Source organism: Pleurodeles waltl, chromosome 5 (assembly GCF_031143425.1).
Source record: "Pleurodeles waltl isolate 20211129_DDA chromosome 5, aPleWal1.hap1.20221129, whole genome shotgun sequence".
NCBI classification, from domain to species: Eukaryota; Metazoa; Chordata; class Amphibia; order Caudata; family Salamandridae; genus Pleurodeles; species Pleurodeles waltl.
This window is the reverse complement of record NC_090444.1, coordinates 112,105,813-112,119,397: the sequence shown is the minus strand read 5'-3', so window position 1 is coordinate 112,119,397 and position 13,585 is coordinate 112,105,813. Positions and strand designations below refer to the sequence as shown.

At 37.2% G+C, this 13,585-nt stretch overlaps 1 protein-coding gene across 11 annotated transcripts in view; it reads left to right on the top strand.

Annotated features, from left to right (window-relative positions):
• Positions 1–13,585, top strand: part of PTK2B (protein tyrosine kinase 2 beta) — a 382,496-nt gene that overhangs the window by 357,895 nt on the left and 11,016 nt on the right. For 6 of the 11 annotated variants that reach the window (XM_069233734.1, XM_069233744.1, XM_069233736.1 and 3 more), the window contains 4 exons: positions 219–365; positions 3,657–3,692; positions 4,557–4,581; positions 6,417–6,463. In XM_069233734.1, the coding sequence (XP_069089835.1) occupies positions 219–365; positions 3,657–3,692; positions 4,557–4,581; positions 6,417–6,463 (255 nt within the window). The remainder of the gene's footprint in view (positions 1–218; positions 366–3,656; positions 3,693–4,556; positions 4,582–6,416; positions 6,464–13,585) is intronic. The other 5 variants (XM_069233739.1, XM_069233745.1, XM_069233740.1 and 2 more) reach the window with 1 other exon arrangement.

Here is a 13,585-nt window from a genome sequence, read left to right as displayed (position 1 = left end):
AGATTGAAGGCATGAAAAATCAAACAATGGATGTGACCACGGTATTCATGAATGCAGCATAGCAATTCCACTGTTGAGGAAAATGGTACAATTATTAAAGCATGCTCAAGTCCATCTCCTCCAGTGTGATCCAAAAAACCTATTGATCATGTTGGGGTCCCACTGTGGCTAGAGACTAAGAAGGTTTCTGTGCTAATATATTGCATTATTTCTCAAAGGAGGAAGATTTTGTAAAGCCAAGCAGCAAAGAGGAGGCCCAGAAGCTGTGGATGGCAGAGCAAGCTAAAATGAGGCAAATTCTGAGCCGGCAGCAGGAGCAGATGGTGGAGGACAACAAGTGGCTGAGGCAGGAGGAGAGATCGCTGGTGAGTCACAGGAGGGAGGAGGGTGTGTCCGTATGGGAAGCAACCATTGCTGTATCCTCATTTCTATCAAGGTTTATACCATTTGCACTGATGGTGATTGATTTCAGATACAATGTGAGAGAGCTAACATACAAGAAAAAAATGCTATTCAGCATTATTTAGTTTTAAAAAGTTAATTGTCAGCCAAATGTAAGGACTCAATGTGCAATTTAACGTATATGTATCACCTGAGAAATGCTATGTTTTTTAAAATAAATTTGAGTATCATCTGCATGCTTATCGATTGCAATGCATGCTTGGAAAGTAAATAACATAGGTGCACCTATAGGAACTCAATGATTTTCACATGCTTGGGAAAAGGTCAAAGGCAGTATTGCCTGACTTATACTTTCGTTTAATGTTTCTAGGAAAGAAGCAAGCCAACTGAGATGTACATGTGCGTTTCAACAATGTGACTAAGCTATTAGTGGTCAATGGTATCTAACAGGATTGGAAGACTGTTTAAAATAGAGAAGGACGAGGAGGCAAGCATTGCCATTGTACAATATGCAGTGATGTATTTTGATCTTGCAAGTTTGTGTTTAAGCCTTTCTGATCGGCTTATTCACGCAGTAGAAGTATGATAGTCACTGAGCGAGTTAAGTTGTTCAGCAAGGCATTCCTCAACAATCTTCTCTCTATTGTGATATGCCTGTTGTAAGTACAGTTATTAGGGTCAGCCATATGTTTCTATATGTAGGACTTAATTTAACCTGTTTTTAGAGTATCAGTAAAGATACTTCCTTGTTCAGGAGAATGAACTATTTGGCACCAGATATAGCTGAAGAATATTAATTGTGTCTAGGATGGTGTCATGTTAGAAGGTTGGCTTTAGAAATGTGATGCTATTCTTTAAATGTTCCTGGGATTTTCTTTTAAATAGTTATTGAAACAAAGAGTTAATTTACCATCATCCTGTAGAGATGCTGTTATCTAATGGATTTTGTAAGTAGTGAAATTTAACTGATAATAAAAGGTCTTGGAATTCCTTGCTTGTTGAGGTTTCCAATTCAGTTTCCATGTCTTTCAGACCGAAAGACATGGAAACTTGGACCTAACCTTGATAATATTGTGCTTTGAGTTTGATGATATCAAACATGTGCTTTTTTCCTTGAGGCATTTAAGGCAGATGTATCCCTTATGGTTTTGTTTGATGTCCAGTTTCCCTCCAGTGTCAGAACCTCTCATCTTGAGAAGATCAAATAGTTGGAGGACCAAAAGCTACAGATGTTAGGGATGAGCATTATCTTTTTAATGAATGCAGTTTTGTCATCATCCTTTATAACAACATTGCTGTTGCTAACAAACGTAGCATTCACATCTTTGCTTAGTTTCGTATCGATGAGATGGGAAAATGCCATTTCTGAAGTGGAGCTGAAAAGTTATTTTGAAATTCTCTTATAAGTGTAGTAAGCTATGAACCAGTGACAGATGCATATGATAAGAAGTAGTCAAATGTCCCATTAAAGAAATGAACTAACACAAAATGATGTAATTACTCCATCACTTTACAGTTGCAATATCGGTTTTTCCTCCACATGTGTACATGTGTTTTCCTTCTTCCAAGATGGGGCATATTCTGCATACACATTTCACGCTTGAGTCCCAAAAAAGTTCTCTTTTAGAGTCCCACCTAGGTTTGAAGTAGGTTTATGATTTTTTATGAATTCTCAAAAAACCTTCCCACGTAGTCCTAGGAGTCTGCAGCAGTAGCAGCTTTCTAGGGGTATCTACAATTGAAAAGATTTTACACATGAGCAATGCGTATGCCGTACATTTTGATATGTATAACTGCAAGCAAAATTACAAGTGCACAGCTGTTTTTTTCTATTACTTCGCGGCAAAACTATTTTTTCTTCTGGGGAAACCCTTTTATTTACACCTGTACAAGTTTAACATATGTTTCGTCCCCGGTGACTTTCTGGAAAGGAATAATTCCTCAATAAGGGGTGTGGAATTTAATGAAATATCTACTTGTCCATCTGACAGGTTGCTTCTTAAATCTACTTGTCCTGTAAAAAAATGTAAGTGTCCCTCTGTTGCCATAGTGTAGTGTAGTGTGGCAACAAATTATGTCAGCAATCTCATTAAGTAAGAGCTCTGATAATAGCCTCTCTGATTATGCCAGGGCTACTACTATAGTAGGGCTTCAATACTTGCAATTTCAGCAAATCTACAAACTGGGGCTGGAGGAAGCAATAAACAATAGTTCCCGGGCTGGAATACCTTTGAGTCTGCAAACATACTAACTTGCATGTTTTAAGGATTTTCACAAGCTCTTCTCTAATCTTTTCCCATAGTGAGAAAGTTCAGAAATTTACTCCTGACAGTGGCAGAAGTAGAAGTTCCATTCTTTGAGGAACAACTTTGTGAGAAAATAAAGTTACAGTAACCTGATATCAGACCATACGCTTATGAGGGAGAACCCATAAAACTGGAGGGATATTTTATGGGTTTAGGGGACTATAAAGGGGCGATACATTTCTAGGAAGGTGATATTTCATCATGTGGTGATAGCATATTGAACTGGTTTCACAGAAGGATCTTGGGGTCATACTAGATCCCATTAGTGATCCACCCATAATTTTATAAGACGTGGATCAAAGTGTACAGGTTGTTGTTGATGATGCTATGGGTGAGAAATTTAAACTGGAAATGATGAATGAGTTTCATTCAGTGCTCAGAAAAGAATGTGGATGTCTGAAGGGATATATGCACAGGATTAAGATAAGGAAGGATGCACAACCAGTTGTGGTAAGGTACGCAATGTTCTGTTTTCTATGACAGATGAGATGCAAGAAGAATTGGATAAGTTGCAAAGAAAATGGTGTTACAGAGGAGGTGGAAGGCTTGTATTGGGTGGCTCCAGTTGTACCGTCTAGGAAGGTGAATGGAGAATTGAGAGTGTGCATGGACCTGGGAGAGTTGAACCGATGTGTAGTGGAGGATAAGCATCCCATTCCTAAGATTGCTGACATGTTAACTTCATTGGGTGGTACAAAGATGTTTTCTTCCATTGACCTCAAGTCTGCTTACCATCAGATTGTCCTGAAAGAGAAATATAAATATCTTACAGTTTTCGTCACACCTTTTTGCTCCTTTGCTATAAAAGTATGCCGTTTAGTTTAGACTCTGTGGCTTCAGTCTTCCAGCGAGCCATTGCACAAGTGTTGAAAGGGTTGGGAGGGTTGGAAGGGATCAAGGTATATCAGGATGATGTGTCACAACAATATATATCTTTCTCCACAATAGGACCCTATGCAGAATCCTAAGGACAAAGTCCCAGAAGTAAGTTGAGAAGCATATACATCACAAAAGTCACTTAACTAAAATATGGTTTTACCCTTTTTAATTTTACTTTCACTAAATGTTGACACATTGAATCAATGTGAGTTACTTTTAGAAGTGTTTAACTTAATAGCTTTATGTGGAATCGTTTCCTAAACTTGGTTCCTACTAGATTGATCAGGTTTTCTTCTCGTGTTGAGGTGTAGTTTCCAGATGAAATGTTTTTTGGTCCACCTTCAGTTTCGCTTACCCATGTAAAACATCAATTAAGATATCTGAGCCAATTGCAGGAGTGGTGGTCTAACTTTTCAAGGCTAGTCTTATAGTCTTGTGAGGTTTACACTAGTGGCAAATGTTTTTCTATCACTGTGGCTGCTGGAATATGTGTCTTACCAGCTGCTTCCTGAACTCTTGTTGTGCTGTTGGGCTTAAGATGACGATGGAGAGTCAGCCTATGCCTGTCAGCTGCTTCTGCCTGCGGAAAGAGAGGACATGCACTGACAAACATTTGGGACAGCAGGCTTATGTGAACTACTGAAATCTCCTGCCTGGAATCGAGAATTTGGAGATCTCTTAAGATGATGTCTTTATATACATGTCACCATAGTGACTAAATCCTCTCTGACAAGTAGGGGGCAGTTAGTAGGGAGGAAACAGGGGCATCCTCTTTGGACAGTAGTGAAAAACTCAACAGGGGTTGAGGGTGAAGGGATTCCAAGGAGAGCAATCCTGTTCAATGATTTATATATGTTATTGTTATGAAATGTCCTTAGCATGTATATTCTCCAGCTTTACTAATTACATGTCAAGCATCAAGGTTGAGTTTAAAATCAATATTTGCTTATTTTGTATTTTGTCTTTCAGCCACCTGAAAAGGAGTCTGGATACAGTAAGAATATGTTCATTTTAAGTATCTTTTCTAGTCCATACAAATGTTATTTAGAAAAAAATACACCCTTAAAGCAAATACACAATCAATGTGAAAACAGCATTGTGCCTTACAGTGACCACAGTATAGGCAGTATGAGAATTCTGTACCTTGCCGACTGTATTGCATTTTTCTGTTATTGCTTTATTGTCATTTTCCCCTGTGGAATATCTTGAATTAACACTAAAAATGTGAACTATATCACTTTAAATTATCTCAGTTTACCGTGGGGACCGTGTGAAACCTTCTAAACCCAGAAAAGTAATCATAGAGATATGTCTGCAGTCTTTTTACACTCTTGTCAATGTGTTTTATGCTGTTACTTTAATAATGACTCATTACCATAATTATGTACAGCTGCAACATTGTTGTACAGGACATCACTCAGTTTGATGTGAAGTGATAGATGCCAGGGCACAGTATTTACTAGGGCTCATGTAATTGTAAATCCTATGTTGCCAAATGTAAGTATAAACCTTCCTGCATACCACACACCTTTTGTTTTTCTAGCACGGATGAAAAGACAAAGTTACAACTGAAGTCAGAGACACAAATATTCGCCAAAATAATGCTGTTATTGGTCTGTTTTCATTTATACCTTCTCTTAGTCATATATCAAGCCATGAGATCACAAGTAGAGGGAATGGGGCGAAGTTGAAGTTCTACACAACATATGTTTATGGGCTTGCAATGGCTACCTTTTGGCACTTTCTTCTACCTTTAATAGCTGAAAATTACCAATTGGTGCCAGCCATCTTTATCACTCTACGTAAGGGGTCTCCAATGAGTAGCTCGGGAGCTACTGGTAGCTCACTAGAACCCTTGAAGTAGCTCTCAGAGCTAATATAGAGCACAGTACCACTTGCAGAGAGTCTGTGCATATTAACAAAGTTGGCACTGCTGACCGGGCATCATAATAAGACTCAAACATATACTGTGTCACCCTGTGGGATCTGCCTCGTGTCCACCTGTCTTTACTCACATTTAGAAAACAATTTGTCCTTTGTGCTAGGGGACCCCTCATGCTTTGGCTGGCATTTCATTAGTTAGGTGGAGGAACTTAATACGGAGAAGCTTTTTCCTGGTGTGTCTGCTGGTAATCACACCTGAAATTCATGTGTGGTCGCTACTGATAATCCTGCTTATGATATCCATAGTATAATGTTAATATATGTTATTACTATTTTGCAGTGCTAAATGTTTCTAATAGCTCACACGGACTTTGCTTGAGCAAAAGTAGCTCTTACTATAGAAAAGGTTGGAGACCACTGCTCTATGCTATTCTCTGACACATTTTAGTTGAAAAAGAAGCAGGTGATACTTTGTTTCTTTATGTGATATGCGTATGCCAGTGCACAGACAGAGAGGAGGCGAGGCATTTGTAATGTATTGTTATGCATCTAATACCATTATTGCGCAAGACAACTTATACAAGTTTAGTTACAGTATCTTCTGTTTATTTAGGACAAAACACCATAGAACTTCACCTTTCCTAGCTGAATGAGCTAGAATTAGCTCCTAAACATACCATCTGCTCCATTTTAAAGTTGACTTTACTCATATTAGTGCTAATGCAAAGCCCTGACAAGCATGATGTGAAGCTCATGTGAACAAGTGAGAAGGACCCATTGTAACTAGTCCCTTCCAGCAGAGGACGGATTAAAAAGAGGCTGTAAACATTTATGGTTCCAGATCATTTCATTCTGTTTGATATTCTGTTTTAGCACAACATTAGACGTAGGGACAAAGTATATTTTAATTAAAAGATTTAAAAACCTGTTTATTTTCTTGTTTAGCAGAATTTACAGCACCACCGCCGAAGCCAAAAAGGATAGCTCCTCAGGTGTGTAAAAATGTATATTCTAATCTTTCTATATCTACATATTGCACAATGAGAAGCATGTGACTGTGCATTGTTTGCTTACCTGCAGTCTTCATCGCTCTTCGTACGGGCTTTACTCCACACTGCCCTTTATATTATTGAGGTGGGTTCTTGCCCTGGAAACAGATTACTGCCTTAGTCATAGAATCAAAATGTTTTCCCCAAGATTTTGGATTTTATGTGGAATTCTGTCTACTAATACTCTCCACCTGCTGTTCATTTAAGAATATTCACCAATTCTCAATGTCCTGGCTACTATAGAGAAGTAGCTGTCGCAGACGAGGGCCGCTGCAGGCCCTAGAGAGGAAAAGGAATCCATGGACTGTAATGAGGAAGCCCTATAACTTCATTAGCTATCAGGCTATTATCATCTTTTCCATCCTCCTGGTCACCATATCTATTTATTGAGGATGTATCAAGCAATGCTTGATCAGATCCACCAAGAGACCCCCCCCCCCCCCCCACAAGCTTGTAAATACGCCATGCGCAAATTGTAACTCAAAGCACACTATAGAAATTGAGTAGTAAAACGTTTAATGTGGCACAGAAATTATAAACACAGGCTTAAGAAGAAAAGACCACACTTTATTTACCAGGTGGAGCAACTGCTAAGGAGAACGTGGTCCAATAGAGATGAAAGACTACTGCCTGGTGCAGCTTTCCTATTGCACAACTGGAAATGTTTGTGAATTTCCAGAAGTAATAATTATACATCCATTTGTATGAGTACTACTACAGGTGCAGATGTAGGACGCAGTAACAAAATCATTTTGGAGTACCTAAATTAGCACTCCTGCAGTACTCATTTATGTACTCTTAAATGCCTTTGTAAATTGAACTCAAATCCATTAAAATAAGAATAAAATGGGATTACATGGGGACTAGACATATACAGGTGGCGTTATAGTGTCGCCATCGCACTTTTATGAAAAGGGGATTGGATGTCTTGCAGCAGATTCACAAAGGCATATGAGCAATCAGAAAAGAGTACTCCTATTGTACTACTTCCTTCCCTCAGAAATGCTTTTGTGTGTTGGCCACTAACTTTTTTATGAAAATGGGGCTCATATATTTGTATTACAGTTGGGTAAAGAAACAAAACTAATAGGTCATTTGGGCAAAGGAAAAAATGATTTGCTCCGAAACAGCAATAATATGGTGGTGTCAGATCTTAGATACAAGTTAACTGTACTTTTCTTTACTGTTACTGCAGTAGTTGGTTTTGAGTTAGTACCTGGAACACATTTCCAGTCACGGTGTTGCATTTTTGGGCAGGAATCAGGATCACAGTTACAATGTTACTTGCTGTATTGTTCTGTTCTGAACTTCTTAATAAACACAGTTTTTTATTTAAGGTAAATCAGCTTTATTAAAATCAAAATACATATGGGTCTCATAATAACAATACAAGTTATCTGTCATAATGATAGTGATATAATTTTGAAAGGAATTGTAAAAGCTGTTTAACATTTTAAAATATAAAATGGGGGGAAACAATAAAAAACAGAACAAGACCAACTAAAATAGGAAAGATACAGTGGGTATTAAAAAGCTAAAAACATTGCTATTCAATAAAGCATAAAGTTGAACTAAGTTTAAATTCAAACATGAACAGAGAAAATAAACAATTCATGGTGGCTTAAATTCTCAGATAATGTACAATTTGTAGAATTGCCAGCAACAGTATTAAGATAATCAGTCAAAGGTAACCAATACAAATCTCTATTTATGGAGGAGCAGCATAAAGAGGTAAAAGCAATATCTAGTCTATGGTAATGGCAAACATTATACCATCAAGCCTTATAGGAAATGTTGGGTGCACTTTTCCAATTAAGAGTAATTTGCTGAAAGGCTAAAGCTAACAAGAGATGCAGCAGTTTCAAATTATCAGCATCTGAAACAATGTCAGCAGAGAGGCTACCTAGAAAAAGCACTGAGGGAGATAATTGAGAATGCAAATGAAAAATGGAGATAAGCTGACGCCAAACTTTTCTCCAAATAGAGACAGTGGGAGGACATTCAAAAAGGTTATGCATAAGGTCTCCCTTTGGGCTATCGCAGGACCAACAGTTTGAAGTTGAGGATACAGAAAATGTTACTGTAGTAGAGGGGGAAAATAAAGTCTGTGGTAAAGAAAGAAAAGTGATTGTGTGGTAGAAGCTGATCTAGATATTTTATAAGATCGATGCCAAATCTTATTCCTGAAGAAAACAGTCCAGGTACATCCCAAATCCAAGTCCTATTGAGATTCAATTTTAGATTTAGGTCATGTCCAAACAGGAGAATTAAAAACTTTATAAATATTTGATGCCTTAGGAGATGAGGTAAGAAAGGAGGACAGAGAAAAGGGTAATTCCAAAGAAGAGAGAGGGGAAGGCAAGGAAAAAAGTACATCAAGAATAATATTAATAAGAAGAAGATATTTAGGCATAAATGAATTGAGACAATGAAATAGAAGTTCGAACTGTGAAAAAAAAAAAGTGCCGTATCATTGGAAAATAAATCTTTGACCCATACTATATTTCTTTGTCTCCAGGACTTCCAAAATAAAGGTTTTTTTATTCATAGTAATGAGACGATTATGCCAAATGGGGGAATTCAGAAAAGAGGAATAAGTGACGGTTGGAGGTAAATAATGAGAACGCAGAAGAGCATGTATGTTTAAGAAGCGGGGAGGAGATAAGCGAAATATTATGAGAAAAGGATACCACCCCACGAGGAGAAAAAGGTAGAAGAAAAGAACATTCAATATACAACCATAAGGGAGTAAACACAGAGCTTGACAAGGCGATCCATCTAGAAGCTTGACGCAAACAAAAAGATTTGTGATATAGTCTGAAATCAGGAAAATTGGCTCCCCCCTCCTGTTTAGAATGACGAAGGTGACTAAGGGAAATTCTAGATTTCTAATTGTTCCAGAGGAATTGAGACAATCTGGAGTCCAGTTGTTTAAAAAAAGTAACAGGTAGAGGAATTGGAATCATGGATAGGATATATAAAATGTTAGGAGAAATCATCATTTTGATAGTTAAGGCGACCCCACCAAGATAAAAATAAGGGATTCCATAACAAAAGGGATCTATCAACCTTCTCTAAAGCATCCGAGATATTTACTTCAATGGACTTTTCAATGGATGAGGTGAACCAAATACCTAAATATTGAATCTTGGAAGAATTCCAATGAAAGCCAGTAATATCGAACGATGATCTAAAACAAAATGTTATTAGAGGAAGGATTTCAGATTTATCCGAATTTATCTATAACGTCTTTACAATCTATCGAAGTAGAGACGGAATCGAGAGTTCAGGGTTTGAGGTATATAAAAGTCTGCATATGCCGTTAATTTTAAGTGTTTCTCACCATACTGGGAACCCTCGATTTTAATATTATTTCTAATACAGGATAGAAAGGGCTCTAAAGCTAGAATAAATAGGAGTGGAGAGAGCGGACACCCTTGATGAACACATCAACGTAATACAAAGTATCTGGACAATTTCCCATTCACCAATATTGATGCGATTGGGGTTTGATAAAGCAAAGAGATAAATGAAATGAAATGAGGCCCTAAACCATGCCAGGCTAAAGCTTTTAATAGAAAAGACCAGTCTAACTGATCAAACGCTTTCTCAGCATCTATGGAAATTGCTGCTAAGGAGTACGAAAGAGCGGGAGCTTTGCTGAGTATATTGAAGAATGTTCTAGAGTTGTCAGAAGCAAGTCTACCTTTGACAAAACCGGTTTGTTCCTTACTTATCAGCACAGGTAAAAGGATATCAAGACGTAAGGCTAATAATTTAGCAAAGATTTTATAATCTGTATTGAGGAGAGAAATTGGTCTATAATTTTTACAGAAAGTATGATCCTTACCTTCCTTTGGAATTAAACAAAATGAAGCTTCTTGAAATGTTCCCCCTGTACAACCAGAACCCGTGAAGATTTGAAAAAGCTGTAAAAGTATGGGAAGTAAAATGTCAGAAAAATGTAGAAAAAAATTCCACTGTAAATCCATCTGACCAGGGGTTTTACCTTTTTTTTAGAGATTGAAGGGCTTTAAAAATTTCTGACGAAGAAATATCTACCTCAAGTGAAGAGACATCAACAAGCATCTTATTGGGGTTTGGAATGTTCTTTAAATAATCATCAATCTGTAAGGAGGTCAGGACTGATTCAGGAGTATAAAGTTTCTGGTAATAATTAACAAATTCAGTTAAGATATCATCATCTTTAAAAAGGGACTCACCAGTATCTGTAAATATAGACTTCACTGTGTGGCGTTGCTTTCGTATTTTTAAATAATTAGCCAGAAGTTTCCCCGATCTATTTCGACCTCCATAATAGCGGGCACTACCACGTAGAAGAAAAGAGGAGGCATTATCCATCGAGATTTTGTTAAATTGCAATTTAGTTTTGCTTGAATAAGTTCTTGTAAATTAAAATTAGAAGAGGTAGAATAATATTGATGTTCTAACCGTTTAATTTTGAGAAGCAGAGATTGATGGTGTGCATTAAAAGTTTTCTTTTTATTAGAGACAAAATTTATTATATGACCATGAGCCGCAGCCTTAAACGAATCCCATAACAATTGTGAAGAAACATGAGAGTCATCATTAAATCAGAAACATTCCTCTGCAAAGGCAACAAAGGAAGTGGAAAATTTTGAATCAAGCAATAAAGAATTATTAAATCACCACCTATTGGATTTGGGATGCACCGAGAGCAAATCAAAATCTGTGATGACTGGAGCATGATCAGAGATTACCATAGGTTCAATGGAAGAGTTAATAAGATTTTGGGATAGTGATTTTGAAACAAAAAGATGGTCAAGTCTAGATAAGGAGCCATGTGGTGGAGAATAAAACGAAAAATCCCTACTGTCTGGTTTACAGGTTCTCCAGGAATCAATTAAATTACATTGTAAGAGAAATGCCTTATATTGTTTATGCATTTTATGAGGAGAAAATTTAATTACAGATTGCCTATCTATAAAAGGATCAATAATTTGATTGCAATCCCCTCCAAGAAGAAATAAATCATCATTATAATGCAAACATTGTTTAGTAACATTAGGCCAGAAAAGATAATATGCGGATTAGGCCCATAAATATTACCACTAGTCATTATAATCCCATTAATAGTTAGCTTCACAAAGAGCCACCTACCATCAGAATCCGGGTCTTGCGAAATAACATTAACTGATAATTTTTTATGGCAGAGCACAATTACACCATGTTTCTTTGTAGATGAAGGAGAAGTAAAAACATTGCGCACCCAACCTCTTTTAAGTTTCAGAGCTTTAGAATCCATCAAATGGGTCTCTTGTAAGAGGAACCAAGTCTGGATTTTATTTAGCTAAACGGGATAAAATTCTCTGCCTTTTTATTGGGTTAAAAAATCCTTTGACATTCCAAGAAATAACTGTGAATTTTTACGTCACATAACCATATATATATATTCACGAAAGGTCTTGTACCATATATAACTGAAAATACATATAGGGGAAAGGAAAACAAGAAAAACAAAGAGGGAGAAGAGTAAAGGGGAAACAGCAAGAAAAAAGATGGAAAGTATTCAAGAAAACAAGAAGAGACAGTACTGTCAAATAAAGACGACTGCAAAAACATACCTGAGATGAATGAACAATAGGAGAGGGGTGGTGACAGCACAGACTAAAGACGGCACAGCAAGGAAACGGGACGCATCAACAGACAAATGTTACGAGCAAAAATAATGATTATAGAACACCAGGAACCTGTAGAAAGAAAACAATACATTAACAAAGAGGACCTATAGTCACAACAATATAATGTAATGTATAGACTGCATATGAAGGACCATCAACTGTATCGTAATAGAAATGAACAAGGGCATAATAAATTAAGAAACTTATATATTCAACGTGTAGAAGGACTAGCCGTTTCCATAGGGTTTGTAGAGTGTAGTCTTAGAAAATCGCAAAGAGCTGCAGGGGAGGTATATGAGATGGTTTTGTTTTGATATGTCACTTTGAACAAACACGGATGGAATAATCCAAAACGAGCTCCCAAGTCACGAAGCTGTGGATGAAGATCCAAAAATGCTTTCCTCCAGTCTGCTGTGGCTTTGGACATATCCTGTGAGATGAAAGTTTTACTTCCCTGCCAAAAGATTTGTTTTTTGGCTTTTGCAGTATTACGCACTTTCAATAGATCAGTAAATTCAAGAAAGAAAATAATCATGCCTCTTGGTTTAGATATGGAGGAATGTGGAGGACGATGGCCAATGCGATGTGCCCTTTGGCTGTACAAAACTGTAGAAGATGGTAGGTCTACTAACTTTGGAAATAATGAAGTAAAAAATGAAATTGGATCACTCCCTTCAAGACCCTCCGGTAATCCATAAAGGCGAAGATTATTGCTCCTGTTTCTGTTTTCCAAATCTTCCGCAGGTGTCTTCAGTTTTGCCACTTCCTTCTCCAAGTTAGCAATTTTAGTTATTTCATCTTGCACATCACTGACTCTTTGCTCTAAAACAGAAACTCTCACTTCCATTTGAGACCACTTAGTATTAAGATTTTGCATCCGAGAATTAGTTTCTTCAATAAAAGGACGTAGTGCACGTATTTTGTCAAGCACAAGTTCAAGAGAGATTGGTGAGGGAGATTTTACTTGTGAAGGCGGGTCTTGTTTGACCCTCTTATGAGTAGTTGTAGAGATATTCTGTGAGACTTTAGGCGAAGAAGAAGATGAGGAAGACATCTTTGACTTGGCAGAAGAAGATGCTGCAGCAGAAGTATCCGATTGTAAAAACTGCGAAAGTTTATCAGTTGAGGAAAGCTGATGTGACAGAGATTTTATTTTCTTTAGTTTGCCCATAAAAAAAATCCTTCAATAGGGAAACGAGTGGTCCAGGAACTCCAAATATATATTGGTGAAATAATAAAAATAAATTACATGGCTTGCGCAGAAAACTGCGAACAAAAAACATCAGAGGATCAAAAAACAAGCAAATAAGAACATCGTACTGGTGAGTAATAGTTTTCAAAATGGCTGCATTTTCTGAGGAGAAATGTAGAGACCTTTTTAAAAGTAAACAAAAATAAGCTA